The 23,350-nt window shown below is 43.6% G+C and overlaps 1 protein-coding gene across 1 annotated transcript in view; it reads left to right on the top strand.

Annotated features, from left to right (window-relative positions):
- Positions 1 to 23,350, top strand: part of GALNT17 (polypeptide N-acetylgalactosaminyltransferase 17) — a 117,699-nt gene that overhangs the window by 71,936 nt on the left and 22,413 nt on the right. Inside the window, exon 5 of the mRNA XM_033171736.1 lies at positions 4,441 to 4,638. Coding sequence (XP_033027627.1) covers positions 4,441 to 4,638 — 198 coding nt within the window. The remainder of the gene's footprint in view (positions 1 to 4,440; positions 4,639 to 23,350) is intronic.

The following is a 23,350-nucleotide window of genomic DNA, read 5'->3' on the forward strand; positions in this document are numbered from 1 at the left end:
TTGTCACCAGCTAAGTTCTACTCAAGAGTAAACCCATTAAAAGTAATAAGCCTAAGTTAGCTGCACCTATTCACTTGAATGGGTCTAGCAGTGGATTAAACTCCCAAGTCCTTAATGAGAAGAAATGCTGTGCAATATAACAATATACGGTAATAATAATTTATTATTTCTACCCCGCCCATCTAGCTGGGTTCCCCCAGCCACTCTGGGCTGCTTTCAACAGAACATTAAAAGCAGAATAAAACATCAAGCATTGAAAACTTCCCTAAACAGGGCTGCCTTCAGATGTCTTCCAAAAGTCGGATAGTTGTTTATTTCCTTGACATCTGATGGGAGGGCGTTCCACAGGGCGGGCGCCACTGTACGGACAGTCCAGGATAAATTCATTACTAATTTGTGTCAATGACATGTTGCAAAATGCTTCCACCACACACACACACACACACACACACACACACACACCAGTCTAGAGGGGCACTTGCGGAGATTGCTTGCTTCTGGAGTGTCAAGGCTATGAAAGGGCTTTATGCTGTTTCTACTTCCGTGTGCTGAAAGAGAAATGCTGCTCCCCCTCCTCCTCTTCCTATGTTTTTACAACAGAACAGGTTGTCTTGTTGTTTTTTTTTTCAAAAAAAGAAAAGAGAAAATTCCATCTCCCTCGCTGCTCTTCTTGAAATATGTGTGACACGTGAGCCTATAATGCATGTTTCATTGTGTGCCTTGGAAAAGATGCAGAAAGCACCCAGGAGGAAAATAGTGGCATATCTACACAACAAGCAAGGTGGAGGAGAGACAGATTTTGAGTGGAGTTACCTGAGCTTCCCTTTGAACAATAAAGCTGAAGGATGTGTTCAAAAGGATTATTTTCAATGCTCGCACCTGTACGCCGAGCTAAGCTAAATGCTATTATCGCTCAAGTCACTTGCTCATCAGAAACTGGTTTTTTTTTACTCATGCAAGGCAGGTGGAGCAAGGAGGACACTATAATTGACTGAACTCCTATGTTTCGAAAGAGCTCCTTTGATGTATGGAGCATTGAATTCCCCCTTGTGTTTTACTGCGCAGAGAGCTTTACAATTACAGCAGGACTTTGCTTTGGATTTTGTTGCTGTTTTTATTTATTATTATTCATTTCATTTTGATACTGCTTTGTATTTTTAAGAGGGGAGGGTGGAATCTAAAAGCTGTTTACAACCTACGTCAAAGCATAAAACAATTCAGAATAAAACACCACAGAAGGAAGTCAAATATAAAATGTGCATTTAGAACAGCATAATTAGCAATGGAATAAATAGCTCAGTTGGTTAGAACGTGGTGCAGACAACCCCGTGGTTGCAGGTTCGATCCCCGTAAGGGACAGCTGCATATTCTTGCATTGCAGCGGGTGGGACTGGAAGTCCTTTCCTACTCTATGATTCTATGAGATGAAATGTCACCGTAAGCATAGAACCTATCTGCTGCTGTTGCTGCTGATCCTGCCAATGGTGGTTCATGGCAGGCAGCAGCTGTGGAAGTTCAGGCTCAGTGAACTGGGTCTGCAGCCTCACCTTTCGTAGCTGGAATCAGTCAGGTGGGGAAAGGTGTGGAAGGCAGGAAGCAGGTCTTCCGAGTCTCACAGCCAAGATGGTTATGGGGATGGAGCATATGAGCCTAAATGGGGGAATCCATTGTTTTATTCAAAGCCACATAAGATATAGAAGGGACCTCCAAAGATCATTGACCCCTTCAAAATTCCAATGTATGTGTGCAAGGTAGATGTTCAGAACCAAATGGAAGCTATGAAGGGGTCCCCAAATTTAAACACACACCTTTCCACCAAGATTTTGAAGTTGGGGTTGGGGTAGAATTATAGAATCATATGCATAGTCAATACATAGTCAGTGTGGTGTAGTGGTTAAGAGTGGTATACTCGTAATCTGGGGAACCGGGTTTGTGTCTCCGCTCCTCCACATGCAGCTGCTGGGTGACCTTGGGATAGTCACACTACTTTGAAGTCTCTCATCCCCACTCACCTCACAGAGTGTTTGTTGTGGGGGAGGAAGGGAAAGGAGAATGTTAGCCGCTTTGAGACTCCTTCAGGTAGTGAAAAGCGGGATATCAAATCCAAACTCTTCTTCTTCTCACAAAGAATTCTGGGAACTGTAGTTTAAGGGGGGGATTGATTTGTTCTTATTATGCATTTTGTGTTTCTTATCTTGTATGTTGTGAACCGCCCTGATATATACAAATGAAGGATGGCATACACATTTATTATTGTTGTATATTATTATTATTATTATTATTATTATTATTATTTTATTAATTACCACTACAACAAAAACAATGATTCCCAAGTTGTTAGAAGACTTCATTCCCCTTACCGAGCTACAATTCCTAGAATGCTTAGCAATCAATCCCTTTCCCCAGGGAACTGTGGAAAGTGTAGCTCTGTGAGGCAAATGGGGGGTCTCCATATACAGCTGAAACTTGAAAAAATTAGAATATCATGGGAAGGTTCATTTCTTTCAGTAATTCAACTCGAAAAGTGAAACTAACATATGATAGACTCATGACATGCAAAGCGAGCTATGTCAAGCCTTTATTTGTTATAATTGTGATGATTGTGGTGTACAGCTGATGAGAACCCCAAATTAACAATTTCAACTTTGGGGTTTTCATCAGCTGTACGCCACAATCATCACAATTATAACAAAGAAAGGCTTGACATGTCTCGCTTTGCATGCCATGAGTCTATCTCATATATTAAACTCCAGTAGCTAATGAAAACAATTGCTTACATAAACAGACTTTTCCACAATATTCTAATTTTTCGAGTTTCACCTGTAACTTCCAGCAACCCTAACAACTCTCAGCACCCTATAGCTCCCTGACTCTGTAACTGTTAACGTGGTATAATAGTGCTTTTAAAATGTAATGCAGATGTGGCCTTCCTTAAGTTACCCCCCCTTACCCCACCACTCAGTGTTCACAGTCGCAATAAGAATTGGAATATAGAAAAGCATTATTATTATTATTATTATTATTATTATTATTATTATTATCCTGAGAACACCATCATAAATGCTTTGTGAAAGCAGCGGGTGATGCTGCTGAAGGGCTTAGCATTTCAGCTACCTACATTTCGTGTTATCTCAAGGTGACTCAAGTACACAGTCTCACATCTTCACAAAAGCAGAGGAAAGCTTTGGGGGACATTGACAACAGGGGACTGTTAAGGGCAGGGTGTATAAATCAAATCAGGCAAACAAACAAACACCAAATACGGATTTAGGCTGTAATTCTGTACTCTCTTAAGTGGTGTGTGTGTGTGTGTGTGTGTGTGTGTGTGTGTGTGGCTATGCCACTGCACTCGACGAGGCTTGCTTCTGAGTAGGCATAGCCACTGTAAATACCTTCCCCTGAAGCATTATGTGTAAAAGCCCTGAACACACACATAAAAAGCCTTGCAGTCATATGTTTATGGTTGTGCAGGTTGTCGGAATTTTGATGCATCTCATTACAATTCAAATGCAAATATCATACATAGATGATTCTATTTATATCCCGTCAGAATCTGTTGCCGTGCTAGATTTGTAAATTTCGTTTTACTCAACAGTCCAAAGTTCTTATGTCATTCAGCGATGAGTGTGACATTCCTAGGGGGGTCTGTCTGGGGGGAAAACCCCACAGCACGGCTGCAGTAATCCACAAGCACCCACCTTTTGCCCTAGTCGATGTGGGCAGGCAGGCCTTCGGAAGGGAAGGAGCAGCTGCCACTTCTCATCTGCCACTGCACCCCAGTTAGGATCGATATGCCTGTCTTTGCCGCGGGACCACATTCATCCAGTGCTTTACCAGCTGCACTGGCTCCCTGTGGAGTACAGGGTCAGGTTTAAGGTGCTGGTTTGGACCTTTAAAGCCCTATGTGGCTTACGACCCTAATACCTATGGGACTGCCTCTCCTGGTATGTCCCAGGTAGGACCTTAAGGTCCTCAAATAATAATTTGTTGGAGGTCCCGAGCCACAAGGATGCTAGGTTGGCTTCAACTAGGGCCAGGGCCTTCTCAGTACTGGCCCCGACTTGGTGGAACAGTCTGGCACAAGAGACCAGGGCCCTGCGGGATATGGCATCTTTCCGCAGGGCCTGCAGGACGGAGCTGTTCCACCTAGCCTTTGGGTTGGTTTCAGTTTAACCCTGATGTTTCGTTCTTTTGGGGTGTGATTGGTGGGCTACTTAAAAATGAGGCTGCAGTTTAGATTTAATTTTAAATTGTATTTTAATCTCTATTTTAATGAATTGTTTTATGTTTTGGTCGTGATTTTATTGGTGTTAGCCGCCCTGAGCCTGGTTTGGCGGGGAAGGGCGGGGTATAAATAAAATAATTATTATTATTATTATTATTATTATTATTATTATTATTATTATTATTACCTCAAAGCTGTTTTGCTTTCCTTTTCAGGGCTGAGCCTGTTCTTTCACGGATCCAGGAAAACCGGAAAAGGGTCATTCTTCCTTCTATTGACAATATCAAGCAGGACACCTTTGAGGTTCAGCGCTATGAAAATTCAGCCCATGGATACAGTTGGGAGCTGTGGTGCATGTACATTAGCCCACCGAAGGACTGGTGGGATGCTGGAGACCCTTCACTACCAATCAGGTTGGTTGCAGAACAGCATGATGTGAAATTGCAGTCATTTCAACGAGAATCTGAGAATTCAGATTTACCCACATTAAGATTCTGGTTATAAGTTACTCGTCACATTGGTGTGTCAGTCAGTCTTATGACTGGAGAATTCAGAAACATCTCCCAGAAACAAGTGGAGAAATTGGGAAGGGACAATGGAGCTCCTACTGACCTTTGTCCATTGCAGATCTTATCTCTTCTGGAAAAGCTGAGCATGCAGTTCCGAATCTCAGGGTCATGGGTTTGAGCCCTACGTTGGGGGGAAAGATTCCTGCATTGCAAGGATTTGGGCTACATGACCCTCAGTGTCCCTTCCAACTTTACAATTCTATGATTCTGTGGATGTTCTCCTTAAGAGATGGGAAGGGGAGGAGCAAGTGTTATGATATGTCAAGGAGAGATATGATGAGGATAAATCATAACACATTAAATATGCCAGGTGGCTGAACAATCCTTTCCAGCTTTCCATGCAATCTCTAGTAGAACTATCAGATTTTTCAACAGCTTAATTGTGGATACTTTCCACAGGAAGTGTGCAAGATGTAGCCAATATCTTAATTTATATTACTTTGAAGGGAATGGAAACATTGGCACATTTGAGGCCTTGCATAGTCTGCTATTCTTGGAGCTATCTTCCTTCTTGTGCCCTTAAAGTCTTAAAACTCCAAACGTGAGTTGAGTGTAGCAGTTAATAGTAAAAGGATTGGGATGTACCATATTTTTCGCTCCATAGAGCGCACCGGACCATTTTAGAGGAGGAAACAAGAAAAAAAATATTTTTCTGGTTTTCCTCCTCTAAAAGCCCTGTTTTTTTTTGAGGATCAGCTAAAAGTTTTGCAGCTTTTTTTGCAAAGGGGGAAAAGCAAAGCTCCTTTTGCAAAGGGGGAAAAGCAAAGAGGAAAAGCCCCATTTTTATGGGGTTCAACTCATGTTTCTGAAAAATCTTAAGGAAAGGGAGCTGTTTCTACTATTTCCAGACAGATAATCTAATCAGCCAGTCACATGTCGCTGGGGAAACAAACAACCTCCCTCTGCAGCACATTCAACAAAGGAGGCCTGGGCAAGGGGGCGGGGCCAAAGGGAGCCGGGACTCTTATCTCTCTCCTGATCTCTTGCTGATCAGCTGCTGAGTGGGGTCCTTTCAACACCCCCTTTTCTCTTTGTAAAATAAAAAGCACGATCTGGTTTTGGCCCCTGGGCAATTCAGCTCCAGGGACCTCCATTCGCTCCATAAGATGCACATATATTTCCCCTTACTTTCTAGGAGGAAAAAAGTGTGTCTTATGGAGCGAAAAATATGGTACTGTGTGATATTTGGTGTCTAGCAAGAGTTTCGAAAAAGCAGTTCCAACCCAGATGCCGCAGGCTTGGAGAGCTGTCAACCAGCTGAACCAGAATCATGTTGGCTGTATGCAATAGGAAAGGATTACGAGTGAGAGCAATCCTTCATTTATATAGAATTTGCGTACTGGCACACGTCTGATGATTTTGTCACATGAACAAGTACTTAGGTGCATAATGGGCTGTATTGGAGGAATTCCCAAATTGTGGTCGGTGGCTCGCCAGTGTTCTGTTAGCTTAAGTCCAGGTGCCTTGTGTCATGCCTGCTTTAAATAGTCATTTTGATTTTTAATTGTATTTTTATTGCTCCTTTCGGTTCTTCCGTTGCATTTTGCTGTGTTGCAATTAGAATTCTATATAACACTGATTGTAATGCCATAAGATACAATTTGAAAAACCAGCAATTAAAAATACACTTAAAATCATACACCGTCGAGCACAACACATTTCAATTGCTGCAAGAGCCAGACAAGTCTTTTAAGTGGTCCATCGAGATCATCGGCAACTTTCAAGTGTCTCACGGGGAAGAAAAGTGTAAGAACCACAATGCCCACCTGCTTCATTAACCAAATGGCAACCAAAATGGTCAAAGGCCTGGAAACGATGCCTTATGAGGAACGGCTTAGGGAGCTGGGTATGTTTAGCCTGGAGAAGTGAAGGTTAAGGGGTGATATGATAGCCATGTTCAAATATATAAAAGGATGTCATATAGAGGAGGGTGAAAGGTTGTTTTCTGCTGCTCCAGAGAAGCGGACATGGGGCAATGGATTCAAACTACAAGAAAGAAGATTCCACCTAAACATTAGGAAGAACTTCCTGACAGTGAGAGCTGTTCGGCAGTGGAATTTGCTACCAAGGAGTGTGGTGGAGTCTCCTTCTTTGGAGGTCTTTAAGCAGAGGCTTGACAACCATCTGTCAGGAATGCTTTGATGGTGTTTCCTGCTTGGCAGGGGGTTGGACTGGATGGCCCTTGTGGTCTCTTCCAACTCTATGATTCTATGATTCTATGATTAGTCTGTTGTGTTCACCCTCTTTTCAACCCTGGTTTCCAAAGTGGAATGCCATTGCAAGATTATGGCAAGAGAAATACAATTAAAACAAAGAAGCGTTTCTTGGTTAAAGATATGGGGACAGAATAAGGTGAGTCTTCCTCCCTCATCCTCTGATTTTGCTCCTGCAGCATATTTTGGGAGCCTCATTCCCCTTTTTCCCCCTGGGGGGTGTGTGTGAAACTCTGCTGGGACAAAATCAGAGGGGATGGGTCCTTCACAGGCAGATTGCCATTCCTCCCCATGACCCAACTCCTCCGTACAGTCTCTGCCTGCCTGTCCCCATTCAAATAAATGGAGAAGAGTTGTGCCATTAGATTGCATGACAGTGGGCAGAAAGGGACTCCCACTCCTGAGCCTGTGCTCAGTCAGAGGAGAACACTGGAAAACTTTCCCATTTCTATTAGCACGGCCTTTCCAACTGTGTTGGGAACAAAACAAAACAAAAAAAGGGAAATTAGAGCATCACATGTGTACAGGAAGACAGATGAACCCCAAAGCTTGGAATTGGGCAAGATAAGATCACCAGAATAGAGTTAATGTAATTTTGTAGGCTGAGTCATTGTGGCGGCTGGTGGAAGAACAACTCCCCTGAGAAGGTCTGGTATATTTGAAACACATTTTTTTCTGGCACACTGTCTGTGCAATGATTTTCCTTTGATTGAAGAAGCATACAGGATCTCTCTCATGGGTCAAATTGCTTGGAATCAAATAAAATGCTTCATTCAGAAATGAACTTCAGGTGGAGGTTCTAGGGAAGTGCTTGCTTGATCGCTATGACAAAAGAGGAAAGCAAAATACTTTCCGTGCAAGAGGTGTCACCAAGAACATTGTGTTAAAGACAAGAGGGAAGGACAGTTGAGGGTCATCCATTAAGGTGAACGGGGCACCAAAGCTCAGTCTGTCCTCAGCCACCTTCCTGTCCTCTTACAACAGATCCAGAGGTGTCACAGAAATGCATGTTTTAGAGGGAAATGTGCATCACAGTGAAAAAATGAGTAAAACAACATTTTAAAAATCCATCATATTAAAAGAAATGTACACTCTATATTAGGGGGAGAAGTATTTTTACTGGGAGAAATTTGCACTAAAATGCTGAATAATGTCCCTGGTTAATTTGTTTTTATATAAAAAATAAAAAATAAATTGCTGTAGAAATGTGCGGAACTGAATTGAAGAATGGAGAAATGAGAAACTGGGAGAACCAAAATGGACAAATCATTCCATTCCTGTTCCTAGCTATATCCCAGCTTTGAACTGTCTGGAAAAGAAGGTTCATATTTCATGTGTGTATGTGAGAGAGAGAGAGAGCGCCAGATTCCAATCAATATTACACATCCCCTGGAAGACGTCGAGACGCAGAAAGCAGATGGTTGGCTCGAGTGGTTAGCAGACTCTAAAAGATTGTTCCATTCATTTGCTTTGCTATTTCTGAACCAACTTTTTTTTTTAAAAAAAGAATCCTACACATGAGCAATTCAAGTGAAAACAACAACAACAACAAAGGTGGCCTGAGAGAACTGTGTACAATTTTAGAATTATGATGGAAGGAGCTGGAGGTACAACAGTCCTCACCTTAAAAAGTTTACCCAATCCAACTTCAATTCATCGTAACAGTGTGCTTGGCAGAACTCTCCTCCACCTCTGTTCCTGGTGAGATTATTGGCATGAGTTGCGACTTTGTGACAGAGATGTATGAACAAAAGCAGGTGTTTTTTTTCCCCCTTTTTCCATTTTAGCAGATGAGCTATATTGAAATGTGCTTCTGCGTATCTGCTTCCTCTCCCTCCCACACCACTGTGCAGATTAGTAGATTAAGTGATGTGACGTTTCTAGTGCTGCAGATGTTGCAAACTTGAGTTCATTTTAACTGTGTGTGTGTGATGGGGGTTGAAATATACTCGGAGTCCAGTGTGACTTTCATGCTCTTTATTCAGCTCATAGTAGTCAGGAATGCAGTTCCCCCCAAACATTTGCTTTATATACACTATTTGCACAATGGGCCCCACGTGATTGGCTAATTCCAGGATACTCCTGTATGCCAATCGGAGTGCGGATTCATTTCCACCTGGAGCTGGATTGGGTGGCTCCTGCGGACCAATCAGACTGCTGCAATCTCAATCCTATTGTTCTGGGACCAATCAGACTGCTGCAATCTCAATCCTATTGTTCTGGGACCAGTCAGACTGCTGCAATCTCAATCCTATTGTTCTAGGACCAATCAGACTGCTGCAGTTTGGATCCTATTCAACTCAGTACATAACAGGGGTGAAGACAGGAACAAAATTCTAACAGCAATATCCTAGGCATGTTTACCATTTCATAAGAGCATAAGAAGAATTCTGGTGGACCAGGACTCATCTAGTTCAGAACATGAGCCCAACAGCACTCTTCCCACCTACCTGTGATTCCCTGCGAACTGCTATAACACACCCAATAGTGGAGTGTGAACATAGGTATCCTGTCTAGTAGCTGCTGATAGCAATATGTTCCATAAATTTGTGTAACCAATTACATTGTTAATACTAAGTTTTGTTCAATGGGACTTGCTCCCAGGTATGTAGGTAAGGCTAGCAGCCCCAAATGAGTTACAGGTAGGTAGCCGTGTTGGTCTGCCATAGTCAAAACAATTTTTTTTTAAAAAAAAATCCTTCCAGTAGCACCTTAGAGACCAACTAAGTTTGTTCTTGGTATGAGCTTTCGTGGAAGTGTGCATGCACACGAAAGCTCATACCAAGAACAAACTTAGTTGGTCTCTAAGGTGCTACTGGAAGGAATTTTTTAATTTTATTTTGTTTAGCCCAGAATGAGTTTTCCAGAGCTGTCTGTCACTGTGTCATCACGAGTATAATGTAAATATCGGCAGGGAACCACAGGGAAGTTCCTTTGCCATGTGAATTAGGTACAGACCACTTCTGAATAGGTGAGCATTCCATGACATCACAGCACCTCAACCAATGGCCATTAAGGCTTGTTTCAACCAAGTTTCAGGCAGACCTGACCTTTTGGGCTCCTGTGAACCCATGGTGATTCATATTGGTCTTGCCAATCCTTTCTAAAACAAACAGGGATGGCTTGCAAATTTATTCCTGGGGGTTTGTTCCCCATTTAGAATAAACCTACCCCCCAAATGAACTCTTAGCACAATGTAGTGTGTCAGAGAGAATAAGATGTTAAACAGTATGTGAATATTTCCTTTGCTTCCCAGCAGGTGGGCTTTCACAGATACACAACCATGAGAAAAGTCGTATTTTGAGCTAAAGGGTGATAATTTATTAAAGCTGATCTTGAGAAGATAAAGTACAAAAAAACCTTTTAAATAAAAAGTTTTTAAAAATGCACCGCAGTCTCTTCCGCTTGAAAAAACCTACATGCATAATGCCGCCAATGGGGTTTTAATGGGCAAGGATCTGTTTGGATTTTTGTTGCCTTAAGTTGACTTGACAAGAACATGGCACTAGATGCCAGAACAAAAAGCCCCTCCAGTGAGGCAGATCCTAATAGTACTTTTGTTGTTGTTTAGTAGTTGTGTTTCTTCCAGGCACAGATGTGTTTTGTGGGAGTAATTCGCCAGGAACTGTTAGGCTTTTGCAATAACCCAGCCAGCCAGCCAGCAGGCCACCCACCCCATCAGTATATCCACAGATAAAAATAGGTACAGGCTCATAACTCCCTAATTCTCATTCCAAAAGTCACTGGCCACTCCCCACACCCCACATGATTCTTTTTGTAGTATATAAATAGAATTAATCTTTTTTTAAAAAACAATATTGGGTTCCAAAGGATCATGCAGCCCATCAGAGATAAATTTTGTATAGTTGCAAATCAATATAATTGACACTTCTGCCAACTGTACCATTAAAATTGCACTATCCTTCTGTCCAATTTTATCACACACCTTCCAGGCCACGGTAGGTGCATCGAGTCCACCATTCTGTTCCCACAGTGGCCAGACAGATGCACTCTAGCATGCTTCCCTCCTGCATTTTCCAGCAACTGGCATTCAGAAGCAGTACAGGCTGCAATGTTTTAGGCACATCGGATGTGTGTTCGACTGTGCCGAAGCCAGAAGTGACCTGAAAAGTCGCAAAAAGGGGCAGTGGTGGGGGCGGAACGGGATGTTTGCAGGCTTTTTCAATGGTGTTTCAATTATACTGGATCGCGCTTAAGCATGCAGTGTCTTGGAATGTAACCTCCACATAAATTGGGGAGGCTAACCTGTGCTGCCTCTGACTCTGAAGGCAGAACAGAGCAATAGCAGCTAGTAGTCAACTTCAGATATGCTGATGATACTACCTTGATGGCAGAAAGTGAGGAGGAATTGAAGAACCTTTTAATGAGGGTGAAAGAGGAAAGTGCAAAATATGGTCTGAAGCTCAACATCAAAAAAACTAAGATCATTGCCACTGGTCCCATCACCTCCTGGCAAATAGAAGGGGAAGAAATGGAGGCAGTGAGAGATTTCACTTTCTTGGGTTCCATGATCACTGCAGATGGTGACAGCAGTCACGAAATTAGAAGACGCCTGCTTCTTGGGAGAAAAGCAATGACAAACCTAGACAGCATCTTAAAAAGCAAAGACATCACCTTGCCGACAAAGGTCCGTATAGTTAAAGCTATGGTTTTCCCAGTAGTAATGTACGGAAGTGAGAGCTGGACCATAAAGAAGGCTGATCGCCGAATAATTGATGCTTTTGAATTATGGTGCTGGAGGAGACTCTTGAGAGTCCCATGGACTGCAAGAAGATCAAACCTATCCATTCTCAAGGAAATCGGCCCTGAGTGCTCACTAGAAGGCCAGATCCTGAAGTTGAGGCTCCAGTACTTTGGCCACCTCATGAGAAGAGAAGACTCCCTGGAAAAGACCCTGATGTTGGGAAAGATGGAGGGCACAAGGAGAAGGGGACGACAGAGGATGAGATGGTTGGACAGTGTTCTCGAAGCAACTGGCATGAGTTTGGCCCAAGTGCGGGAGGCAGTGAAGGATAGGCGTGCCTGGCGTGCTCTGGTCCATGGGGTCATGAAGAGTCGGACACGACTGAACAACTGAACAACAACAACAACAACAGTCTTTGATAGCGTTATTCTCCATGAATTTGTCCAATCCTCTCTTTTACAGCTGCCCTGGTTGCTGTGGTGGTGAGTTCCACAGTTTACTTACTAACCTCTTTTCTTGCAGTCTGATATTGGTCCTCAAAGCTGTAGTTTACTTTAAAGGACAGATCCCAGAAAATGTATTTACTATAGCACCTGTGCGCTCATTCACACGGCACATACTTAAACGCTGAAATTTGCTCCCACAAAATGTTACGAAGGCCAACAGCTTGAGTGGCTTTAAAAGAGGATTAGAACTCATGCACACCTACCTTTTGCACCATGCTTTTTAGGACGAGGTCCACCCTTTAAAGTACCACATCCAAGCTCTTTTGTTTTGCCTTGATGCTCTCCCCAGGAAAACCTGTTCTTTAATGCTGAATTGGAACAAAAAGCAATTTGGGTTTTTCTGTGGATTGCCGTTTGCTCTGATTCAGCAGTAAAGAGTGGATTTTCACAAGGAAGGTGCTGGGGGGGGGGCGCTAATGGGACATGGAGCTTTGCATGCCAAGGCCCTGCAACCCGCAGTTCCCTGATGGATAATAAACACACGGGCACAAGTATTTTGGTTTATGGCTTCAAATAGGCCACATGTTTATTGGTTACAGATGTGAGCGGTTTGGCTTAGGCATTGGGGTGAAGCCAGGCTATATTACACTCCTTGATATAAACGTTAGATAAATTGGAGTTCTTGTTATTAATATACCAAAAACAAAACAAAACACACACACCAAGAACTCTGGCCAAAAGTATTCAAAAGGTCGTTTGTATGTAGAGCCGGAGTCGAGAGTCGATTCAAAGAAAGAACCCAGGACAGAGCCCTGTTTTGGTATGAATGCACAGAGACATGGTGATCGCTTCATATGTAGACGCTACATTTGAAAAACATAGAACCACTTGGTACTTTACTAACACGAACTCACACATTAGCTGACAAAAGCATTCATACCGAAACAGAGCTCTGTCCTGGGTTCTTTCTTTGAATCAACTCTCGACTTTTGGATACGGACTTATACATCATTTGTTGTTGAGTCAAACCTCTTATGTTCTACATTGTAACGAATTATACGTATGTGTCTTTAAAAAGCTGTTTTTCTGTTAGAATTTACAAGCCTGTAACTCTTACCAGAATATATACCTTTATTTGACTGCAACTCATGGGTAGGAATTATTCCCAGTATTGAAATTTTTGGCCAGAGTTCTTGGTGTGTGTGTGTGTTTGGTATATTACACTCCTGCCCGTCTTCAAGGAGTCCATCTAAGGGTAAACCACCAATAGGGGGAGCCCTATGACTTACATCAAATAGGAGCACCCCGAGGGGTCCCCACTGGGGTCGTGCCATGGCCCTAGCCCATGTCCGGGCATCAGACAGAATCCACACCCCCGGATCCCTTTAACAGGATACCCTTAATGAGGAGGGGCAGATGGAGGCTACAACCTCCCCTCCATCCTAACAAAGGCTTTCCCAATGCCTAAAGCACAATCAGTGCCTCAAAACGTGTAGTGAAAGGAAATCTGGATGTGCCCTTAAGACAAAATCATGTTGACTAAAGGCTATCAAGGGCTACTAACCCTAAGGGTTACGTTCTGCCTTCAGTGTGCAGATACGCTTTTGACAGCCAGTTGCAGGAGAGCAGAGTGCTGGTGTGGCCAGGTCCAGCTTGCAGTCTTCCCATAGATATCCTTTTGGCCACTATGAGAAGAAGATGCTGGCCTGGATGGACTGCTGGCCTGGTGCCGCAGGGCCAGGGATGTCTTAGCCATTGAGGCTACTGGTGCAGGGCACCATGGTGTCACGGCCTGAGGAGGGTGCCTGCACCCTCCAGCCCCACCGGCAGTGCCGCTCTCACCCTCCTCTTCTCGGGCTGTGGACGCGGGGAGGTCGTCAGCGAGCCTCCCGTCGGCGCTGCACCCAGGGCTCCCTGGATGGCAGCACCGCACCACCGCTTCGGCCGAGCAGGCGGAGGCGGAGCACAGCTGGCAGCGTCCCTACCTGCCCCTCCGGCTGCCCACTGCGCGTGGCCCTGCCCAGCCGAGCACGAGGGCCGCCGGAGGGATCTTTGCACCAGGGCGCCGGATTTACTTGCCCTGCGCTGGGCACTCCTTACATTCTTAGCACCTTATAGAAGGGCACTATGTTGAGACATGGAGAAAAAACTCTGCAGGTGGCTGTATTCTTTGGTTTGACTGCAGGACTGTTCTTCAGCCAGTGACATGCCTATACTTTTGGATAGCATCCTCTCCGTCGCCTGTGCTTCTGCCCCGAAGGTTCGTGCTGTTTGCCAAGCTTTCTCAAAAGGGTACAGCTGGCCCTGCAGAGCACGTAGTACACCTAAATGCCATGCGTTGGGTTTCCAATGCACATTTCATTGCTCCGAGCTTGCTGAAGGTATGCAAGTCAGAGGTGCGGTGGGGTAATGAGCAAATAGCTGCCAAATTGCGGCAGACAATTGCTGAATAGCCTCAGGAAAGCCTCTCATTGCACAATAGATAGCGTTTGATGTGGGAGCATGGAAGAATTTACAAACTGGAAGACAATGATCTGTGGAATAGGAAAACGGGTTTTTTTCCCTATCTCGTGCAGAAGGCCAATACCTGTAGAGGTCAGAGACAAATTGGAACAGTTGCAGCAGCTGTATAATGCAAGTGTAATGAGCATTGCTGTATCTGATAGTATCTGATCTTCTGTTGTTTAGGATGTGTTTCTATCCCCACTTACTTTGGTAGTGAGCCCTGTTGAATTCAAGGAGCTTTACTTCCAAATTACTTTTACAAAACCGTAGGGTGGTCATCACAGTAGGGGGGGCAGTCAAGAGAGGAGATCTAGTCACCTAAATTTGGAGGTGCTAATTTCTATATGTTGATTTAAAGTCAGGAAACAATCACACTTTAACTGCAGCCACATCCACACTGTTCTTTTTAATCACTATTATACTTCTTGGATACTCTCAGCTTCCGCCAAAGAATCATGGGAATTCTATGATGCTTAGAGTTGTTAGGAGACCCCCTATTCCCCCTCTCAGAACTACAATTCCCAGAGTAGTTTAACAATCAGTCTCTCTTTTCAGGGAACTCTGGGAATTGGAGCTCTGTGAGGGGAACAGAGCTGTGGGTGTCGATTCAAGACAAAAAAAAAAAGCGACAATTTGTTGTTGACAAAGGACAGCTGGACATATAAAGGGCCCCATGACCTTCAGTAGCTTAGGGCCTCAGCAAACCTAAATCCGACCCTGGGAATGAGAACCCTCTAGCATGAGACTCTGAAAGGTGCACCAGGATGCTCTGATAAATGGCAGATGCAGAGGTTCTGTGGACACATGGGACCCACAGAGGGGGAGCCCCCCACTCACAGTGGAGTGAGAAGTGGAACAGGTTTCAAGAAGTAGTTTTGTAGCAGGGTTTTTTGTTTGTTTGTTTGTTTTGTAGTGCTACATTCGAAATCCCATCCTAAACCGTTAAAAATCTGCGCAAGTCTCCTCTGGAAACACTGAACTTTCTCCCCAGACTCAGCCCTGGCAGCATGGTACCAACCTGTCCATCATACATAAATCTCTTGTGTTTAGGCTTCTTGCTGCAGCCTGATCGTCCGTGGCTTCCCATTCAAAGTCCAAATCAACTCCTTCCCAAAAGGAGTGGCTGGTGAAAGTATGGGACGTTGCACTGTCAGAACATCTGACATACTAATATTTACTATTACTGGTATATTATGTTATATTATAATTTGTTAAATTTGTATACCACCCTTCATCTGCACAAATGAAGAGTCCTTTACACTTCATTAAAAAAATAGCTCATTTTTACTCAGCATGGTGTAAGTTATTTTCCTATGCTAACTCAATTGAACAGCCCACTAAACATCCTGTTCCATGGATAAATATGTGGAGAAGTTTTACTGAGGACTGAATTTACTCTCCCTCCTCTCTCTCTTCTTTTCTTTTCATTTGTGATAGTTGAATGCAGTATTGTATTCTTAGTTGTTCCCTACGTTTTCCTCTCCGTCGTACCTCCGTTTTATTTTTTTTCTATTTCTGTATGCCTTTTTATCTATTACACTTGTCACTTCTACTTTATTTCTATGTGTTCATGTTAATAATATTTATTTATTTATTTTAAAAAATAATATCCTGGCTAGCCATACACTTCTAAGCATCTATTCACACTGTCAAAAATAAATAAATATATAAACAAACAAACAAACAAACAAACAAATATATTTTACAAATGTATAAAAAGGAAGAAAATGACAACCCATATCTCTCAGGATTAATCCTGGTCCTTATAATGAGCATGTATGGAATGTGATTGCAGAATACAGTTAAAGTATTGGGGTCGCTTAGGGACACGGGTGGTGCTGTGGGTTAAACCACTGAGCCTAGGGCTTGCCGATCAGAAGGTCGGCAGTTCGAATCCCCGTGACGAGGTGAGCTCCCGTTGCTCGGTCCCAGCTCCTGCCCACCTAGAAGTTCGAAAGCAAGTCAAAGTGATAGTAGATAAATAGTTACTGCTCCAGCAGGAAGGTAAACAGCGTTTCCGTGCTCTGCTCTGGTTCGCCAGAAGCAGCTTTGTCATGCTGTACGCCGGCTCCTTCGGCCAGTAACACGAGATGAGCGCCGCAACCCCAGAGTCGTCCGCGACTGGACCTAATAGTCAGGGGTCCCTTTACCCTTTACCTATTGGGGTCGCTTAAACACCAGTTAAAGCCAACCAGAAATAAACACCAAAGGTATAAGATTGTGGCTATCTAAATGGGCCCATAAACATGTTTTTAAAAAAGAAAGAAACGAACAAACAAACATGGCATTACAGCAGTAATTGTAGGGAAAGAAACACACACGTACACAGGCACACAACACATTCACGGTAACATCGCTGCATATTAAAACTTGGTTTTCTGGCATCCACTCCTGAGTTACATTACAAATAAATGTTACATCTCTTGGGCTGATGTATGATGTACTCTTTGTGGAATGGTGATGGCTGGAATGGAGTAATGAATGCAGAGAAGCACAGCCTGTTCTCCATGTATAATGGATGAGGCACAGTTTGTGCGACCATACTAGGAAAATCTTTTTTGTCGCTTCAAAATTAGATCCCCTGGGTTTTGTCTAGGGAGCTGTGGAGATTGGTTATGGCCTGTAGCAAGCTTAGGGAGACCTTGGCTTCTTACCATGCAGGAAAAAGATGCTGGGAATTCCATATATTACTTTTGTCATACCTAACACCATACCCTCCAACATTGCTCCAGTGAAAATAGAGACGTCCCCACCAACATTTATTTTGATGGAAATGGGGATTCCCTAGTCTATACCCTCCAACATTTCTCCAATGATAATAGGGAAGTCCTAAGGAAAAGCGGGACATTCTGGGATGAAATTAGAAATTGGAATGGCTTCTGTAAATCCGGGGCTGTCCCTGGAAAATAGGGGCATGGGGTGGGGGTCTGCCTGAGACATCTCTCTCTCTCTCTCTCTCTCTCTGAAACAGACTTATTCTTGTGGTAGTCATGGACACCAGAGCTCAGTCTGAACATACTTTGGGGCCTGGAATTTGTTAAGTTGTGATAGAGGAGAGAAGACTGTTGTGAATAGTGAAGACATTTTGGGTGGCATTCAACTAAGTCCTACTGGCAGTAAAGGTAAAGGACCCCTGGATGCTTAAATCCATTTGAATTCAACCATGGGGTGCAGTGCTCATCTGTGCTTTCAGGCTGAGGGAGCCGGTGTTGGTCCACAGACAGTTTTCCGGGTCATGAGGGCCAGCATGACTAAACCGCTTCTGGTGCATAGAACACCATGACAAGTGCCAGAGCTCATGGAAGCACCACTTACCTTCCCGTCACAGCGGTACCTATTTATCTACTTGTGCTGGTATGCTTTCGAATTGCTGGGTTGGCAGGAGCTGGGACATAGCAATGGGAGCTCACTCCGTCGTGTGCATTCAAACTGCTGACGATTGGCAAGCCCAAGAGGCTTGGTGGTTTAGACCACAGCGCCACCCACATCCCTTTCTGCCGGCAATGGACACAGTGAAAATAACAAACCCAAGTTAGTTAATGTCAATGGGTCTTCTCTGAGCAAAACTTAGTTGAATACCACCCACACTTACTACAGACTCAGTTCAAAGTGGCAGCCATGTTTGATCTCCTCACATATCGGCCCACTAGGAAGAAACATAGAAAGCTGCCTTATACCAGGGAAAGGAAGGAAGCAGTGAGTTTGCCCTTGGTAAAGAGAGAAGAAGAAGAAGAAGAAGAAGAAGAAGAAGAAGAAGAAGAAGAAGAAGAAGAAGAGTTTGGATTTGATATCCCGCTTTTCACTACCTGAAGGAGTCTGAAAGCGGCTCACATTCTCATTTTCCTTCCTCCCCCGCAACAAACACTCTGTGAGGTGAGTGGGGCTGAGAGACTTCAGAGAAGTGTGACTAGCCCAAGGTCACCCAGCAGCTGCATGTGGAGGAGCGGAGACACCAACCCGGTTCACCAGATTACGAGTCTATCACTGTATTGCTTTTAATTGACAATAGGGGGTTGCCATATTTGTTTGACTTGAAAGAGGTGAGGCAAAGGAGGAGTGAAGCCTGAGGAAAGGGAGTGGGGGAAGAATCTGTTCCCACAGACACCTGGAAACTTGGAGACAACCCTGATTGGAGCACCTGCTGTAGGGCCTTAATCCTGCTAGATAATTATTATTATTATTTTATTATTTTTTACCAAAAAAACACAATTGAATTTGAGTGTTGGGCAGCCAACAGAAATAGCAAACTTGGATGTAAGTTGCAGTAAGTATCCTGCGGGAGACCGCAATCAAGTTAAGGATTGCCACATTTCTAGTTTTGTGGAGGCCTTGGCTTTAAAACCATATGGAAGATAATTGTGTGGCTTGGCTGAACTGGATTGCATTGAATCAAAATATATTTCATGTTGCTAGGTTGTCAGTTTTGGTTTCTTTCAGTTTCTTGTTTTTCCAAGCTTGAGTTCAGTTGTCATCTGTTTGCGATTTTTTTTTTAAGTCCTCATGAAGGTTCATAAGCATCTCAATGCCAATTTCTCCAAATATACACATTTGTATGCAATTTTGCCTAGCGTACGTGGCTTTTTTAAAAAAAAGCAGTTTCCCCTAAAATAATGCAAGTTTGTATGTTATTTTCATGACCATGTGCATTCTTATGGACAGTTTACCTCAGTAGATGCTCTTTTTTGTACATTTTGTGTTGCTGAAGAAGTGCCTTGCGAAATTCAGAAAAGTGCAAATTTCGAAGAAGGATGATGCTTATTTGCTTTCACGAGTCAATTTTTTCACAAGCACAGGACGGCTGTGTTTCAGTTCTCATTGTTTCTAAAAGTGCAGATTGTGTAGGCTCACCTTTAAATGCAAACTGAATAGAATTCCTCCTCCTTCCTTAGTAGTCCAGCAGGGATAATGATCCAGAATGATGGGAATTGTAGTTCAACAACATCTGAAGTGTGGGCTTCAGCCCCACCTCAGCTGTGGCCCCTCAGACACCTGCTTTTGCAACAACAACAACAACAACAACAACATATTTATACCCCACCCATCTGGCTGGGTTTCCCAAGGCACTCTGGGTGGCTTCCAACAAAATATTAAAATACAATAATTCATCAGATATCAAAAGCTTCCCTAAACAGGGCTGCCTTCAGGTGTCTTCTAAAAATCGGATAGTTGTTAATTTATTTGACATCTGATGGGAGGGTGTTCCACAGGGCGGGCACCACTACCGAGAAGGCCCTCCACCTGGTTCCCTGTAACTTCGTTTCTCGCAGTGAGAGAACTGCCAGAAGGCCCTTGGAGGTGGACCTCAGTGTCCAGGCTGAACCATGGGGGTGGAGACGCTCCTTCAGGTATACAGGACCGAGGCCTGAGCATGTGAGCCACCTAATGAAAATAGGCCCTCAATGTTTTGCTCAGGTCCCTTTTGTGAAATAAGACCCTGGCAGCGTACCTTGGAGGGTTGTTGAGGGAGCGAAATTGTTGCTCATGCCTGATATTAAGAGATGCGGTCGCTGATGTATTGTGGATGCTAAAAAGAATGATGACCCAACGGTCATCTCTTGCACTTTGAATACCTCAGCAAAATCTACTTGTGGTCCCCACTTTCCATCTCTCTCTGCTTAGCCTGTGCAATCCATTTCGCCACTTATATTCTGCAGGAATCTTTTGAAATCCGTTTGCATGAAAGAAACATGTTACGTCGTAGCTGGGCTAATGGAAGAGAGCGATACAGAGAAATGTGGGTGTGTATGTGGGGAAGGTGGGGGGAAATGAGAGGAATAAGTTCCCAAATTTTATATGTCCTGGGTACCCCCCCCCACACACACCAATCCTTCATCTGATTTGTAATTCAACATAGAATTGTGATATTCTGAAGATAAAAGGGCAACCTTCAGAAGATGGAACAACTTCCCCTTTAACAGCGTTTCAAAGCTCCACACTGTGTGCACACACGCTGCTCCCACTTGCAGCTTTTTTTGGTGTCTGAGTCGTCGCAGGGCCTGCAGTTTGCTGGAACGTTGCCAGGGCTGACTGCGAAATCCACCACTTCAAACAGATTGGACGCTGCCTTGAGTTTGAGGTGCAGCAAAGTTAAATGACTAAATTCTGACCTGCATCATGGTGGAAAACAAAAATATCTGTGACCAGAAATGCAAAGGTTTTCCATTTCGCAAAGGTTTTCCATTTGCTTCCCCCAACCCCTTTCCCTGAAAAGAAATTAAAGATCTGTCCACTAATGCCTTTGTTCTCCTCAGGCTTTGTCGTTCTGTGTTAAGAATAGATATAGAAAAACCATAATCAGGAATCGAGATAGGGTTCCATCGTCCACACTTCAGAACAGCATTAAGCTCCGAGACGACAGTGTGTGTTTCGGGGCAGCAATCTTGCAGCAGCACCCCCAAAACGAGTGTTTTGAGGTGCTGTGTCCCCCCCAAAACCACTTTTGGGGGGTGGATCTCACATGGGTCATGTGACTCACACAGGAGTGCAGCCCCGAAAGATGGTGTCCTGCTGTTGGGCTACTTTGAAATAAATAAATAAACAAATTTTTATTTGTACCCCGCCCTCCCCGGCCTCAGCTGGGCTCAGGGTGGCTAACATCATAAAACTAACACAGTATACAAAGAACGTAAGAACATAAAGACAAGCAATCAATTAATTAAATCACATCTTAAAATTCGTTCAGAGCAAATTAAAATCTGGGCAGATGGCAGTCCACGGGTAAAATTGAGAGTGGTTAATATTCTCCAGGGCCAAATCCCGCAGGGCCCTGGTCTCTTGTGACAGAGTGTTCCACCAGGCCGGGGCCATGGCCGAAAAGGCCCTGGCTCTGGTCGAGGGCAGTTTAATCTCCCTGGGGCCTGGGATCTTCAAGGTGTTGTTATTTGCAGACCTTAATGTCCTCCTTGGGGCATACCAGGGGAGGCCGACCCATAAGTACAAGGGTCCTGGGCCATATAGGGCTTTAAAGGTTAAAACCAGCACCTTAAACCTGACCCTGTACTCCACCTGGAGCCAGTGCAGCTGGTATAGCACCGGATGAATGTGAGTCTCGCTGCGGCATTCTGCACCCACTGGAGTTTCTGGGTCAGTTTCAAGGGCAGCCCCATGTAGAGTGAGTTACAATAATCAAGCCTGGAAGTGACCGTCGCATGGATCATGTTGTGTATTGATTCAAGGGTTATCATATCTGTATTACTATTGTCTGTATTCACATTAGTGGAAAGTAACTGCCTTCCTGTTCCAGAAGGAACAGCTACTATTGGTTCGTTCAAGTTGCTGCATTTGGATCCTCCATCTTATTGGTTCCCACCAAAAGGCAGCTTTGTGATTGCTTGAGATTGTTTCCTCCAAAATGTATCCTTTCTAGCCACTCTTCTGTCCCTATAAATGTAGCTTCCCTCTCCTTAGTTCCCCAGTCTTGTTTGCCTGAATAAAGAGTGTTACATGAAGAAGCTGTCTCCTCCCTGCTATGTCAGAGAGCTGAAATCACTTGCTGAATCGCTATCCCCACGCTACAACAGATCACATGCGCTGGTGGATAGTTCAGTGGTCAGGTTGCTAACTTGGGGTGAGATCATCTAAGCATATGAAACCAACCATGTCACAATTGCATTGGCTTCTGATAAATTTCCAGGTTCAATTCAAAGTGCTGGTTTGGGCATATGAAGCCTAATATAGCTCAGGACCCCAATACCCCAAGGAGCCCACCTCTCACCACATGAACCTACTTAGGCCCTGCACTTCTTGTCCATGGCCTTCTCACTGTGCCGCCACCAAGAGGATGGCAACACCAGAAGAGGCCTTTTCAAAGGTGTCTCTTTGTAAACCGCTTAGAGACTGTGGTAGTTAAGCCATATATAAATTGTTTGAATAGTACCCCCTTTTTCATAGATTTTCTAGGGGTCAAGTCTCAGTTTTATGTCCCTGTGATAATAGATCGATCGAAACACTTCAACACACAGTGCTTATATGTCTTTTATATTGTGCTGTCCGGAAGAATTTATTGTTACCGTTAATCCATAAATTGCCTGGGCACCCGGCAGATTTTCATCTTGCCTTCTTATTGCAAGATACAGATCAGTATGTAACTCTACAAATGGCGAAATTTTTAACTTCCGTTTTGACATATAAGCGATGTAATGGAATGCTGTTTGGAACCTGAAATCTCCTTATAATATCTACCGTATATCTAGGGTTGCCAGGTGTCCACTATTTGAGTGGACAGGCCACTTTTTTTACATTATGTTCACTATTTTTTTCACAAAATAGTGGACATGTTTTTATTCAAAAGCTTTATGATGAAATGGTATCTTAATACGTGTTAAAATGTTTGTAAGAAAATATATAATTTAATTTAATTTAACCCCCCCCCCCCGCTTCTCCACTAATTTTTGGAAGCAGACCTGGCAACCCTATCTAGATCTAATTTTGTATCCCTATTAAGTCTTTTATTGTCCTTAATTTTTAAATCAAATTGAGTGTGTGTATCTGTTTTAGTTTTTTTTCCCCCTATGAGCTTAAAGCTGAAATAAAGTGATTGATTGATTGATTGATGTTTGAATGAATAATACTTGGTTTCAGAGTGGGTCACTTTTGTTAGAAAGAAAGAAAGAAAGAAAGAAAGAAAGAAAGAAAGAAAGAAAGAAAGAAAGAAAGAAAGAAAGAAAGAAAGAAAGAAAGAAGTGTCC

The sequence above is a fragment of the Lacerta agilis genome, chromosome 15 (assembly GCF_009819535.1).
Source record: "Lacerta agilis isolate rLacAgi1 chromosome 15, rLacAgi1.pri, whole genome shotgun sequence".
NCBI lineage: Eukaryota > Metazoa > Chordata > Lepidosauria > Squamata > Lacertidae > Lacerta > Lacerta agilis.